This window comes from Somniosus microcephalus, chromosome 1, assembly GCF_052327205.1.
Source record: "Somniosus microcephalus isolate GS21.2 chromosome 1, FLI_Smic_1.0, whole genome shotgun sequence".
Lineage (NCBI taxonomy): Eukaryota > Metazoa > Chordata > Chondrichthyes > Squaliformes > Somniosidae > Somniosus > Somniosus microcephalus.
Genome location: NC_140987.1, coordinates 56,182,353 through 56,196,008, shown reverse-complemented (window position 1 = coordinate 56,196,008; position 13,656 = coordinate 56,182,353). Strand labels below are relative to the sequence as shown.

The 13,656-nt window shown below is 42.8% G+C and overlaps 1 protein-coding gene across 1 annotated transcript in view; it reads left to right on the top strand.

Annotated features, from left to right (window-relative positions):
- The window catches only part of LOC147124096 (interleukin-6 receptor subunit beta), a 132,725-nt gene that overhangs the window by 39,814 nt on the left and 79,255 nt on the right, over positions 1-13,656 (top strand). The window contains exons 6-7 of the mRNA XM_085997442.1: positions 5,639-5,771; positions 9,494-9,579. Of these exons, the coding sequence (XP_085853568.1) occupies positions 5,639-5,771; positions 9,494-9,579 (219 nt within the window). The remainder of the gene's footprint in view (positions 1-5,638; positions 5,772-9,493; positions 9,580-13,656) is intronic.

The following is a 13,656-nucleotide window of genomic DNA, read 5'->3' as shown; positions in this document are numbered from 1 at the left end:
AGTCTCTTCTAAATCGATGCAAGGAAGATCAAATCAAAATCATCCTGCAAAGTGCTGCTCAATACCCAAAACTCCTTCACACAGCGTTGAATCTCTCCAGAAGTCGCTCTCTCTCTCTCTCTCTCAGAATGCGTGGTGCAAAAATGTCACCGACAAAAAAAGGCAGGAAGCGGTCGCCTTTAAATAGCGCTCCCCTAGTCCCTTTCTGACAGCATAACGCTCCCCTCAACCTGTCGTTGCTAGCGGCAGGCGGTAAGGCAGGGGGCGCCACTCAATTTCCGGTCCGGGGTGCTAACGGGGCGTTGCGCACTCGACTGACGTCACAATCTGCCGGCGCAGGAGATCATGGCGGTAGTGTTTAGCGCCGCCGCAAATTGTCTAGTTAATCTTGCGCGCGGCGCAAACATCGCTGCGCCCGGGCGCTGGTTACTTTGCGCCCCATTAGCGCCCGCTTAAGGCACTAACGGGAGGCTGAAACAACTGAATTTTTCCCTCATTACAACTAATGCCCTCGTCTAGATCATTAATATATATTGTGAATAGCTGGGGTCTTAGCACCGATCCCTGCGGTACCCCACTAGTCACTGCTTGCCACTCGGAAAAAGACCCGTTTATTCCAACTCTTTGCTTCCTGTCTGCCAACCAGTTCTCTATCCAAGTTAGTACCTTACCCCCAATCTCATGTGCTTTAACTTTGCAAGCTAATCTCTTATGCGGGACCTTATCAAAACCCTTCTGAAAGTCCAAATACACCACATCCGCTTGTTCTCCCTTATTTATTCTACCAGTTACATCCTCAAAAAATTCCAGTGGATTAGTCAAGCATTAAAAGAATTTTGGAAATATGCTTAACTTAGTCATGACAGAAAGTATAATTCTAGGCTTTTTGTCCTAAGGTATTCTCCTCTCCCCCATTTAAAAGTCTACTCATTTGCATCTGACTTTAGAACAGTTTGGATGACAACATCAGAAGATAATTAATGATGTTTAAACAGTTTCGTCCATCTTAATTTATTCACTATATGGTCGCTCCAATGCGGCATCACATTGGGCCGTATTTTGCGACCCCTACGGGTGCGTATGAGATGTGTACACGCCCCTAGGGGCCGCACGAGTTCCAGGTTTAGGCATGCGACGCGCATGTGCTGAAACCCGGCACTTGCGATTTGTCAAGAATCTTCTTGACAGATCCTCCGCATCGCCAGGAAAAGGGCCTCTGCGGGCGGGGAGTTGCGCTATTTGCCCATCTTCTGCCCGCTGAAAGGCCGTGGAATTCTTATGCCTGGTAAAAGCAGGCATAAGGCCTGCTTTTACCAGCATAAGAGATTTTAAAAATAGAAAAATAACATTTTATCAATCACTTATACATTAGAAATCCTGTCCAATCAGGTAAGTTTATTTTTAGCCCCGTTAAAACATAATAAAGAACATTTCAAAAAATTTAATTTGTTTAAAATATTTAATTAAATGCCATTTTAATGAATTAAAAATTTTTATTTCATGTGTTTGTGTATTTTTTAAGTCATCTCCATTCATACCTCTGACAGTTCCGTATGTATGGAAACCCCATAAATATGAAGGGGGATTCCCTTCTTTCATTGGTTGGGCCGGCCCACGTGATCCCGGGGCGCTTGCGAGCCGCATACGCCCCTGGGATACGTGGGCTTCTACGCATTTCTACCAGGAGAGACCCAGGATCGCAAGCCTCCGTATCTCCCGGACCACCAGGTAAATGCGTAGATTTTTGGATGATCGGAGGCATCTGCCCGCGGGAAGCCTCCAATCGCAAATTCATTGCCATTGGCCCATTGTTTCTTACATGATTACAGGGTTTTCACCTGCACTACCTGATCTGGAAATCCACGCCAAGTGTTGCTCATTGTGTGTGTGAAGAAAAGCTCCTTGATATCAGTCCCACCCATTACAAGTTTAACCCTGTGTTCCTTTCTCCTGCTCGCCATTTAATTTGAACTAGTTTACGTTTACCTTATCTTATATACTCTATCAGGTCACCTCTCAGATGCTTCCTTGACAGGCTGAAAAGGACAGGTTTCTCCAGCCTTTCCTCATAACTCTCACCTTTCGTATTGAGGAACATACTCGTGGCTCTTCTTTGCACTGATTCAAGCGCTAGAATGTCTCTTGCAACCAGAACTGGACACAGTGCAGTCTGACCAGATAACTGTACAGTTTGATCACAACTTCCGCTGACTTGCCTGTCATGCTGACTGTTTTGCCAATGTATTCTATTGGCTTTGTTGACTGGTACTCTGCATTTGCTGGATCTGTTGAGCATTGACTCTACTAAGACTCCTAGGTCTCTTTCAACCTCATCCCATTTAGTTATTTCAACTCCATTCATGGAGTACATGTTGCTCATTTTTCCTTCCGACGTGTAGGACTTTACACTTGTCCACGTTAAATTTCATCTTCCATTTTCCCCACTAACATATTTTGTCCTATTCATTCTGTAGTTTCCAAGCCACCTCCATTGATTCCAATGCCCCTCCTAGGGTGATTATTTGTCTATAACTCTGGTCAATTTGCATTGAATTTCTAAATCTAAGTAATTGATGTGAATTAGAAACAGCAATTGTCCCAACCTCGAGCCAGGAACACCTTCCTCAGTACTTCAACCCCGCCTTGAAATCACTCCTATAACAAGGGTCCATTATTTTCTACCCTACAGCCAATTACTTATCCATTCCCAAGATTTATTCTGAATCTCTGCAGCTTTGAACTTAACGAGTATCCTTTTGTGTGGGACTTTATCAAATGTCCTCTTAATTCAAAGTCACTTAATTCAAATTTTTGGAGAATTCTGGGTTTTTTTAGTGTAAAAGACTTCAAATACTTGCTTTTGCTGAAAAACTATCCAGCTCCCCTCAACGCTTATGCTTTTGGTTCGTTCCACTGCAGTACAGCACTGCAATATGAGCTGATGTGCTATTCGCAGATCAAACAGGCGCCAGACGGTTTGGTTAGCATGACCTGCACCTTCATCTTTTCCACTGAATAGTCAAACACAGCTGCCCCAATGTTACCGTGCTGCTGGTTTTCCAAAATACAAGAAGTTAATGTTGGCCATCATATGCCCAACCTGGAGCATATCCTACGTGATTACATTTGTGTTACAATGATTACACAGTGGCCGAGAAATTCCTCTCGGGCGGTGGAGCAAAGCGGCTCGGTATCGGATTGGTCGTCCGTTATACGCAGCAGCTGACATTCCGTTCTGTTGCAGTCAGTGGAATTGATTATCAGGCACTGCGTATAACGGGTGGCCGGTCCGATACCGCCCGGTTTGCTCCACCACCCGAGAGGAATTTCTCGGCCACTGTGTAGCCCTTGGTTGTGAGTGTAACAAGGCTTTTGTAAGTTGCAGCTTGAATGTGTGTCCCGCTGAAGTATTAGTATGCATGAGAACCAATGAAAATGCTGTATGGCTGTGTGAGGGCTTGACATGGGACAGGCTGAAAGGTCTGATTTAGTGCCATGTAATCGTGCACTATCAACCATATCACTGTTGGGTAGTTCTACCTTGCCACGTTCCTTTTTGTGTGCTATTTTCTCTTCATCTATACCTGGGTCCTGCCTGTTACCTTCTACTAGTCATTAAACAGTGGGTCAGGCTGTGCATCAATCCGTCACATGCTCACTGTGATCTCTTGGATGCCATGGTATTTGGGTTGCATTAGTGCTGCTATATACCCACCTCCCCCACCTTGCAGCCTATGGGAAATCTGAGAAATGTTCTTTTAAAAAAACTTAATAACTTAATTTTTTTAATTAAAAATTAAAAGATTCTCTCCTTCTCAAAGTTTATGTTTAAGTGGCTGCATCACCTTAATTCTTCCTGATTGCATCCCATAATTCAACCTCCTTCATAATGTGTCCCAGCACGTGATGTCCTGAGCGTTGCGAGAGCACAGAAATGATTTAATCAGCTGACTTGCATTATACCATGAGGTGAACTCTTTATTCTGTAGGTGCAGCCACTGTCCAATGCATCGCTGCACTGGGACTGCAATATTGGCCACAGTGAATCAGAACTTCGGACTTGTTACGTTGCAAAAGTCAGTTGAGTGTACTGAAATAAATATTCGAAGAAATGTTTGAAAAGCAGGTTGTGGTACAGAGTCCTTCGATAACATCTTAGAATATATGTCAAAGACCACGGTCTTATACCAGACTTACTCATCACCAACTGCTGAGATGGCAAGTTATGGTTTTAAGACCAACTCTAGGACTTGAGCACATATGCTGAGCTAACACTCCAGCACAATACTGAGGAAATGGCTGTATTTTTGGAGGTGCTGTCCTTTGGATGCACCATTAAATTGAGTTCCTGTCTATCTGTTCCAGTAGTCCAGACAAACATTAAAGACTCGTGGTGCTATTCTAAGAAAATCCATGAGTTCTGCTATTGTCCTGGCCAATATTTGTCCCTTTAACCAACACTACTAAAAACAGTTGAACTGGTCATTTAGTTTATTGATGTTTGTGGGATCTTGTGCAAGATGGCTGCCACATTTTCCTAGCCAACATGAGTCACTGGACTCCACAGTAATTCACTGTGTGTGAAATGTTTTAATTCAGAGATGTGAAAAGGCAACATAAAAATGCAAGTCTTTTTCTTTTCTTCAATTGATCCCCATGATTTTTTTGGTTGGGGTCTGGGCTGCAAATGGAAGGTGAACAAAGCACTCACCTTCACTAGTAACGGCAGTTTTATAACTTTGGTGGCAAAAACAGGAAGGCAGATTATTATCTGAACGGCAATAGATTGGAAAAGGGGAAATGCAATGAGACCTGGGTGTCCTTGTGCACCAGTCGCTGAAGGTAAGCATGCAGGTGCAGCAGGCGGTTAAGAAGGCAAATGGTATGTTGGCCTTTGTAGCGAGAGGATTCGAGTACAGGAGCAAGGATGTCTTGCTGCAGTTGTACAGGGCCTTGGTGAGACCACACCTTGAGTATTGTGTGCAGTTTTGGTCGCCTTATCTGAGGAAGGATGTTCTTGCCATGGAGGGAGTGCAGCGAAGATTCACCAGACTGATACCTGGGATGGCAGGAATGATGTATGAAGAGAGATTGGGTCGATTAGGCTTATATTCGCTGGAGTTTAGAAGAATGAGAGGGGATCTCATTGAAACTTATAAAATTCTAACAGGACTAGACAGACTAGATGCAGGAAAGCTGTTCCCAATGGCGGGGGAGTCCAGAACCAGGGGTCACAGTCTAAGGATAAGGGGTAAGCCATTTAGGACTGAGATGAGGAGGAACTTCTTCACCCAGAGAGTGGTGAACCTGTGGAATTCTCTACCACAGAAGACAGTTGAGGCCAATTCATTAAATATATTCAAGAAGGAGTTAGATATATTTCTTAAGGCTAAAGGGATCAAGGGGTATGGGGAGAAAGCAGGGACCGGGTACTGAATTTGGATGATCAGCCATGATCGCATTGAATGGCGGATCAGGCTCGAGGGGCCGAATGGCCTACTCCTGCTCCTATCTTCTATGTTTCTATGTTTCTATGTAACGTCACTCGAATGCAACCATGTAAGACCTTGATAAGATAAATAATATCATAGATTTTGCAGCAAGAAGGCAAATACTAATTACATCTGTATTTCTAAAGATTAATTTTACACAGCCTGGAACACTACAAAAATTGGAACAACTTGCTGCTTATGAGTTTCGGATGCGCTGCAAATTTATTCCAGCGAACAGCTTTTGGAGTCTGTGGAGTAATATATACTATGTCCCTCCTGGTAAGTAGTTATTATATATGAAATGTAACATTAACTATATAGCCTCCAAAAGGCTATGGATGCTGGAGCAATTGAAATTTTGAAGACTGAGATCGATAGACTTTTGTTAGGTAATGGTATCAAGGGATATGGCGAAAAGGTGGGTAAATGGGCTTGAGGTACAGATCAGCAATTAACTAATAGAATGGCGGAACAAGCTCGAATGGCTGAATGGCCGACTCCTGTTCCTCTGTTCCTGTCATTTATTGTGCCTCCCCAGAACAAGCAAAATTTGAATCCATTGATTTTAATATGTGCTCCACAGCTGGTGTTTATAACTCCCTGATGAGCGGGACTGGTGCAATATAGAAACATAGAAAAATAGGAGCAGGAGTAGGCCATTCGGCCCTTCGAGCCTGCTTCGCCATTCAATATGATCATGGCTGATCTTCTATCTCAATACCAAATTCCCCCTCTCTCCCCAATAACCCTTGATGACTTTTGTGTCTAGACAGGCAAACAATCAATAAATAGATTTGAAAAGAAAAATAAACAGGAACTTTCCTGTTTATTTTTCTTTTCAAATCTATTTATTGATTGTTTGCCTGTCTAGACACAAAAGGCATCAAGGGGTCTGGTGAGAAGTCAAATCTTGCCATGGTGAATGGAACTTTTGAGCTGCGGGTTTTTATGCATTAAGATTTCAGAAAAGAAACAACCCTGGCCTTTCTTTACTATCAACTTGTAAACAATTATTTCTCACCTGTGGTTGTACAGTCGAAAATTCTGTGTTAGCAGCAACCCTAACGTTGGTATTACATTTTTAAGTTTAAAGCAGTGTAGCTTCCAGTCCCATTCCAGGATTTGTGTGCATAATCTCGGCACACACTCCAGAGCAGCGCTAATGGAACACAAAGTTTTGTTTCAATCAAATCCACCAAAACCAGATTAACTGGTCATTCACCTCATTTCTGTTTGTGGGAGCTTACTTGCGCTAAATGGCTGCTTACTTTGCCTACACAATAGTCACTGCACTTCAGAGTAATTCATTGTACGTGAAGAGACATAATAAGCTGCTATTTAAACACATCACTTTTTTAAAATTGTTGTTCTTTTAACATTTGTATTTGATGTTTTAACTTGCTTTTCTGTTGGAAAGCAAATGTGCTGCAGTAACATTGGCGTCTTGTTTAAATCAAAGATGGGCTTTGTTTACAAAGTAGAAAATCCCCATCAGTAGTACAACATATTTGCATTTTTTCCCTATAACATACCCTTTTGAAATTGAGGTCTAAGTGTGTTGGCCGGAGCGGAGGGGCTGGATGGCAGTGGAGGAGGGGCAGGGGTGGGGGTGGGAGAGAAGGTGGGGGTTGGTGAAAGGACATCCACTGACATTAGTAGTAATTATCTGTATAATGAACTTAATGTTGTTGTTTACATTATTCAGTTGCAAGAGCAAAATCATTTTTCAACTTAATAATTTCAAACTGCCTTTATGAACAGGAAAGATCAACCTTTTATTGTACAATGGGAGAGTAAAGCTTCATCAGATCTGTACCCCATGATTTACACAGCTCCACAATCTCCATCTGTATCGATGTTTCTCTCCCGATCTGTGTACCACATGCCATTTTATCTGCAAATGTGATCCTATTCTAATTTTCAGCATTTACAGTTTTTCTTATTTCTTTCTAGTTATCCGTTTGGATTTGGCCACAGTCGTTAACCAATTTTTCAGGTGTTTTAATTAGTACCTGAAAATAGTTCGCAGTAATCTGTTGCTGGGTCACAGTAATCTGTAATACAAAAGCAAAATACCGCAGATGCTAGAAATCTGAAATAAAAACAGAAAATGCTGGAAATACTCAGCAGGTCAGGCAGCATCTGTGGAGAGAGAAACAGAATTAACGTTTCAGTTCTGACGAAGGGTTATCGACTTGAAACGTTAACTCTGTTTTTCTCTCCACAGATGCTGCCTGACCTGCTGAGTATTTCTAGTATTTTCTGTTTTTATCACAGTAATCTGTTGCTGGGTCACTAAGTTTATGAAGTTCCTGGAGCTATCACTTGTCTAAATTACTGTCAGGTAAGAACAGAGCCCAGGCACCACATGCAACTCACCACTCCGAGTGCAGCAGTTACATGTCATTAGACACATTTTCACATCAATAAGTCAGAGCAGCACCTTGACATGGAACCAAGTTCTATGAGAAGTATGAAAGACCAAGCTAAAGGGTGTGCTGCAAAAGTGTACTATGATGCATATTTAAAGTAGACATTAACTGTACCCATTCTGCTGGGCAAATCCTTAGTGACAACCTGCACATGAAACTGTGTTGAATTGTGGGATGTATTGGGATTGATATTATTCACTATGATTCAATCGCAGGAGAGTTGTCGGATTTGCCACCACTGTGCGACTTTTGATTAGAGATAACTTAAAAAGGCACTTGAACAAAATGCCCCGACTGAAAATTGTGCTTCACCCAACTATTCTTATGAATTAGCAATGCACAAAGCAAGCCACCGAGTGCATGAATATAGAATGGAAATGAGGATTAAAAGCTTGCTCTGTGTGCCAGAATACAGCAGAAAACAAAAGCCATCTTGCATCATAGGCTTCACTTTTTCTTCTGTTTTAGTTTGAAATGGTAACCAGTTTTCCAGTATTGAGGAAAAAGAGCCTGGGCACAGGTGTAATGAAAAATAATTTGATATTTATCAAGTCATCAATCAAAAAGGTAAAATAAAAGTAGCTTTACGTTTTCACACGAAGGAGAAGTTTAATAGTTAATGTCACCACTGATTATTATTGTTAAAAATCTGGGAGGAATTGTCACCAGCAGCTATGCACCATAGGATCAGCCTCTGCGTAGCGGAGCAGTTGAAGATGCCCAAACTAAACTGCTTTTCCAACCAACAGAGGTCTAACTGGAAACTTTCCTGAGCAGCACAGAGAAGAGTGGCTCATAACAGATTACTGGGAGCACATGATTACTGTCATAAATCTCATCATCAAGAAACTACCTATGAAATAACACTGGACGGCCAGCTGGTGGCGCCGTCCAAGGAGTATAAATAATCAGGCGTTGGCCCCAGCTTTCCAGGGACATTTTGTAAAGACAAGGAACTAGTGAAGTACAACTAGACCTCCATGTTCTGAAACAAGTTGATTAAAGCCTTGCTTTATGCTCAAACCAAGTGTGTAGTGAGTTTTATTACATCAATTACCTTCATAGAGTCAGGTTTAAAAACAGCTATTGTTTCTGGGATGGGGGGGGGGGGGATTGTCCGATGAGGAGCGATTGAGTAGACTAGGCCTATATTTCCTAGCATTTAGAAGAATGAGAGGTGATCTCATTGAAATGTATGGAATTCTTAAGGGGCTTGACAGGGTAGATGCTGGGAGGATGTTTCCCCTAGCTGGGGAGTCACAGTCTCAGAATACGGGGTCGGCCATTTAGGATTGAAATGAGGAGAAATTTCTTCACTCAGCGGGTTGTGAATCTTTGGAATTCTCTACCCCAGAGGGCTGTGGAGGCTCAGTCGTTGAGTATATTCAAGACCGAGATCGATAGATTTTTGGATACTAAGGGAATCAAAGGATATGGGGATAGTGCGGGAAGGTGGAGTTGAGGTACATGATCAGCCATGATCTTATTGAATGGCGGAGCAGGCTCGAAGGGCCGAATGTCCTACTCCTTTTCCTATTTCTTATGTTCTTATGTTCTTCTTTATCACAGAGCTTATAGATATGCCACAGATTCATTCACCTGTGACTGAACTATCGCAGCAACTTGGGAAACGCATCGTTTTTATACACTGGGAGGTATGTATGTTAATTTTAATACTTCTGTACAGGGACAGCACCATTTATTGTATTATATTATCATGTGTTAATATTAGCTGTAGGAAATATTAGTAGGTCCAGTTTAACTATCAGCTGGCTACATTATGCAGCATATATGGGGAGTAAATATTTATGAAAAGTATATTCTAGAAGGTCTTCATCTAACAGATACAGAAGAATAGTGAAGCAGGAAGTGGGTGCCCATCACAGTTTGAGCAGGATGAACGAATACAGGAAAACCCAGTGAGTGTGGACATGTCCAGTAGGTATATATTAACATCTATGATGAGAAAAAGGACACAGGCACAGAGGATAGAAATCATGAACAATGCCACAGCACCTTAGAGCAAAGGCTTGCGATGGGGAAATGAGAGACATAGAGAACGGATGGCTTGATTTGCAGCTACCACTGGGAGCGACTGAATGTCGTTTTGCCTCCCCAGTGCCAGGATAAAGGACATAATAGAGCGGGTGAAAAAACTCCGGGAAAGGAAGGAAATTGAGCAGAACTAACCAATGACATAAAGGAAGGAATAAGATGGAAATCTTGCAAAGAAGGTTTGAAGAATTAGGTTTTAGATTGAAGTGCAAGAACGTGAGGGCAATGATCTCATGATTACTCATGGCATCATGTGTCGGCGCAGTTATGTAGAAACATCAACACGTGACTAAAGAGATGGTTTAGAAGGGAGAACTTGAGATTCCTCGGACAAATGAAATAATATATTTTGGAATTAAGAATAAGGAAATGATATTCACTTTAAATGGAATAGAGGACCAGAAGGACCTTGGTTAGCTGATCCACTGGTTGGTAAAAGTGGCAGTGGAATTAAAAAAAGAAAGACTTGCATTTATATAACACCTTTCACAACCGCCAGACATCTCAAAGCGCTTTACAGCCAATGAAGTACTTTTTGAAGTGGAGTCACTGTTGTAATGTGAGAAATGCAGCAGCCAATTTGCGCACAACAAGGTCCCACAAACAGCAATGTGATAATGACCAGATAATCTGTTTTTGTTGTGTTGGTTGAGGGATAAATATTGACCACGACACCGGGGATAACTCCCCTGCACTTCTTCGAAATAGTGCCATGGGATTTTTTACGTCCACCTGAGAGAGCAGATGGGGCCTCTGAAAGACGGCACCTCTGACAGTGCAGCACTCCACTGGAGTGTCAGCCTAGCTTTTTATGTGCTCAAGTCCTTGGAGTGGGTCTTGAACCCACAACCTTCTGACTCAAAGGTGAGTGTGCTACCAACAGAGCTACAGCTGACACATTAGGTGATTTAAAAAAAGCAAATGGCATTGGTGGTTATGTATTCAGCGGTATATAATACAAAAGCAAGGAGATAATGTTGATCCTTTCAAGATCTTAGTTAGACCACAGTTGGAGTGTTGTGTACAGTTTTGCATACCCCATAAAGGGTGCTGTAGAGGAGGATTTGCACCGTTAAGGTGGAGGGGGAAAGGTAAATAAAACAGACCAAAACAAAAGGAAATTAATAGCAGAAAGAATAAATAAGAAAAGGAGTGATGTAACGGATAGGCTTAAACTATTAAAAAGCATATATATGAATACTAGATGCATTCACAAAAGATTATTGAATTTACGACTGTTATGGTAACACGGATCTCAGAAACACGGTTAATCCCCAGTGATGAGATAAGTACAACTTATGAGGGTTTGGAGTGTTCAGGAATGATGTACTAGACAGGAAAGGAGGTAGATTAGCTTTGTGGGATGGATAATGTGCTCTTAGTGATGCACTGATCCTCAGATATTGCGTGTGCCAGCACTCCACTGAACTGACTTCACCTGATAATGTGAGATAAGCTCACTTAAATATTTTGTGGCACTTCTGGCGCTTAGCACATGATGTGCTGGTGGGATTGAGGGCTGAAAAGTCAGGGACGTGTCTATTCGCAACACCAAAGTTCTGATTGGTCATCCTGGATGACAAGACCTGATTTGTGATTGGTCCCCTTAGAGGACAAGACACACCCAGTTTCTCTGGAATAGAGTCATAGAATTATACAGCACAGAAAGAGGCCCTTCGGCCCATCGTGTCTGCGCCAGCCATCAAGCCCTGTCTATTCTAATCCCATTTTCCAGCACTTGGTCCGTAGCCTTGTATGCTATGGCGTTTCAAGTGCTCATCTAAATGCTTCTTGAATGTTGTGAGGGTTCCTGCCTCTATCACCCTTTCAGGCAGTGAGTTCCAGATTCCAAATACCCTCTGGGTGAAAAAGTTTTTCCTCAAATCCCCTCTAAACCTCCTGCCCCTTACCTTGAAACTAAGTCCCCTGGTTATTGACCCCTCTACTAAAGGGAAAAGGTCCTTTCTATCTACCCTATCTATGCCCCTCATAATTTTGTACGCTTCAATCAGGTCCCCCCTCAGCCTTCTCTACTCGAAGGAAAACAACCCCAGTCTGTCCAGTCTCTCTTCATAGCTGAAGCTCTCCAGCCCAGGGGGTGGGGTTGGAAGAGCGTGATCCGGCAGGGGCAGAGACGGCGATGTTACAGAGGTGGCGATGTTACAGAGGTGGAAGTAGGTGGTCTTAGTGATGGAGCAGGTACGGGGTCGGAAGCTCAGCTTGTGCTCCTGTCCTTATGCCAGGTTGTAGGCCCCCAAACGTGAAACTCAGGTACAAATAGGTAGAGCTTGTGCCATCTATTTGTACCAGGTCTTGTGCTGAGTGAGTGTAGTGTCTCAGCAATCAATACTGGAGCCCCTACCAATTCTGATCTACATAAATGGCTCGAATTGGTCAAATTCTCAGACAATAACCAAACTAGGTGGCAGTAGTTTACATCTTCAGAAAATCACACATAGCATGTGCCCAGATTGCCCATATGAGCTCCTGGCAGGTGAGGCTCCTATCCAGGTGTGCATAGTCAGAAAATTGCCCCTTATAAATCAAAATAGTAACTAGCTCCAATATCTGTGAAGTCTGGAATGTGGCAGTGATTCTACAGCCTGTTGTTTGCAATAGTCTCTTGGGAGAAGTAGGTTTTATTAGACAGCAAAGATTATATGGCCTTATTTAATACAAAAACAAAACACTGCAGATGCTGGAAATCTGAAATAAAAACAGAAAATGCTGGAGAAACTCAGCAGGTCAGGCAGCATCTGTGGAGAGAGAAACAGAGTTAACGTTTCAGGTCGATGACCCTTCGTCAGACCTTATTTAATACCCTGGAGACATGGCTCAGACAACAAAACCAGAGCAGAGTTGTATGGAACTCGACTGAAGGACAGGGTACGAAGACATGAGATATGTCACGCCATAAAGTGTCTAGAATAGCTCGCATATTCTACAGGATAATCAGAACTAATGAAGACATTGAGTGAACATATTTTAGCTGCCAGGATGATGGCTTAAAAATAGGGAATTAAACAGACATAAGGTACAAAATAAAATGTGGAATATAAAACGCTGTTTTTCCCATCAAGCTCGTTCCTTTAAAAGAAACATATGGGGCTCGATTTTAACTCAGGTGCGGGCTGTTGTCGTGTTATCCGAATTTTGTGTTCCCACACGAATCTAAATAGATGTGGGAGATTGATGCAATTTTAACTCAATTGGCCAATTGATTTCCAATGTGTGGGAAGCCTTTGCAAAGGGGTTTTTCACGACTGAAAGTCCCCTCCGATGACATCATCATTGCTGCTGCATTTAAGGTCCACAGCAAGCCTTGCTTCTTCTGCAGGCTTCCAAGCTTCCTCCATTTGGTGTCAGAGGGACCTGCAGGAAAGATGACAAGCGGGAGGGCGAGAGCAGCTCCTTGCTTTGACGAGGCGGCACTGCAGGCATTGGTGGATGGGGCTAGGGCCAACAGGGAGGTCCTGTTCCCTTCATCAGGGAGGAAGAGGCCTTCCACTCAGATCAAGGCTGTGTGGATGCAGGTGGCTGAGGAGGTCAACTCCTTGGGAGTCACCCGCAGAACCTGGATACAGTGTAGGAAAAGATTTCATGACCTTCAGCGCACTGGAAAAGTGAGTATGAATTTCCCATCACCCTCAATCTGATCTCCATTGCCTTTCCTCACC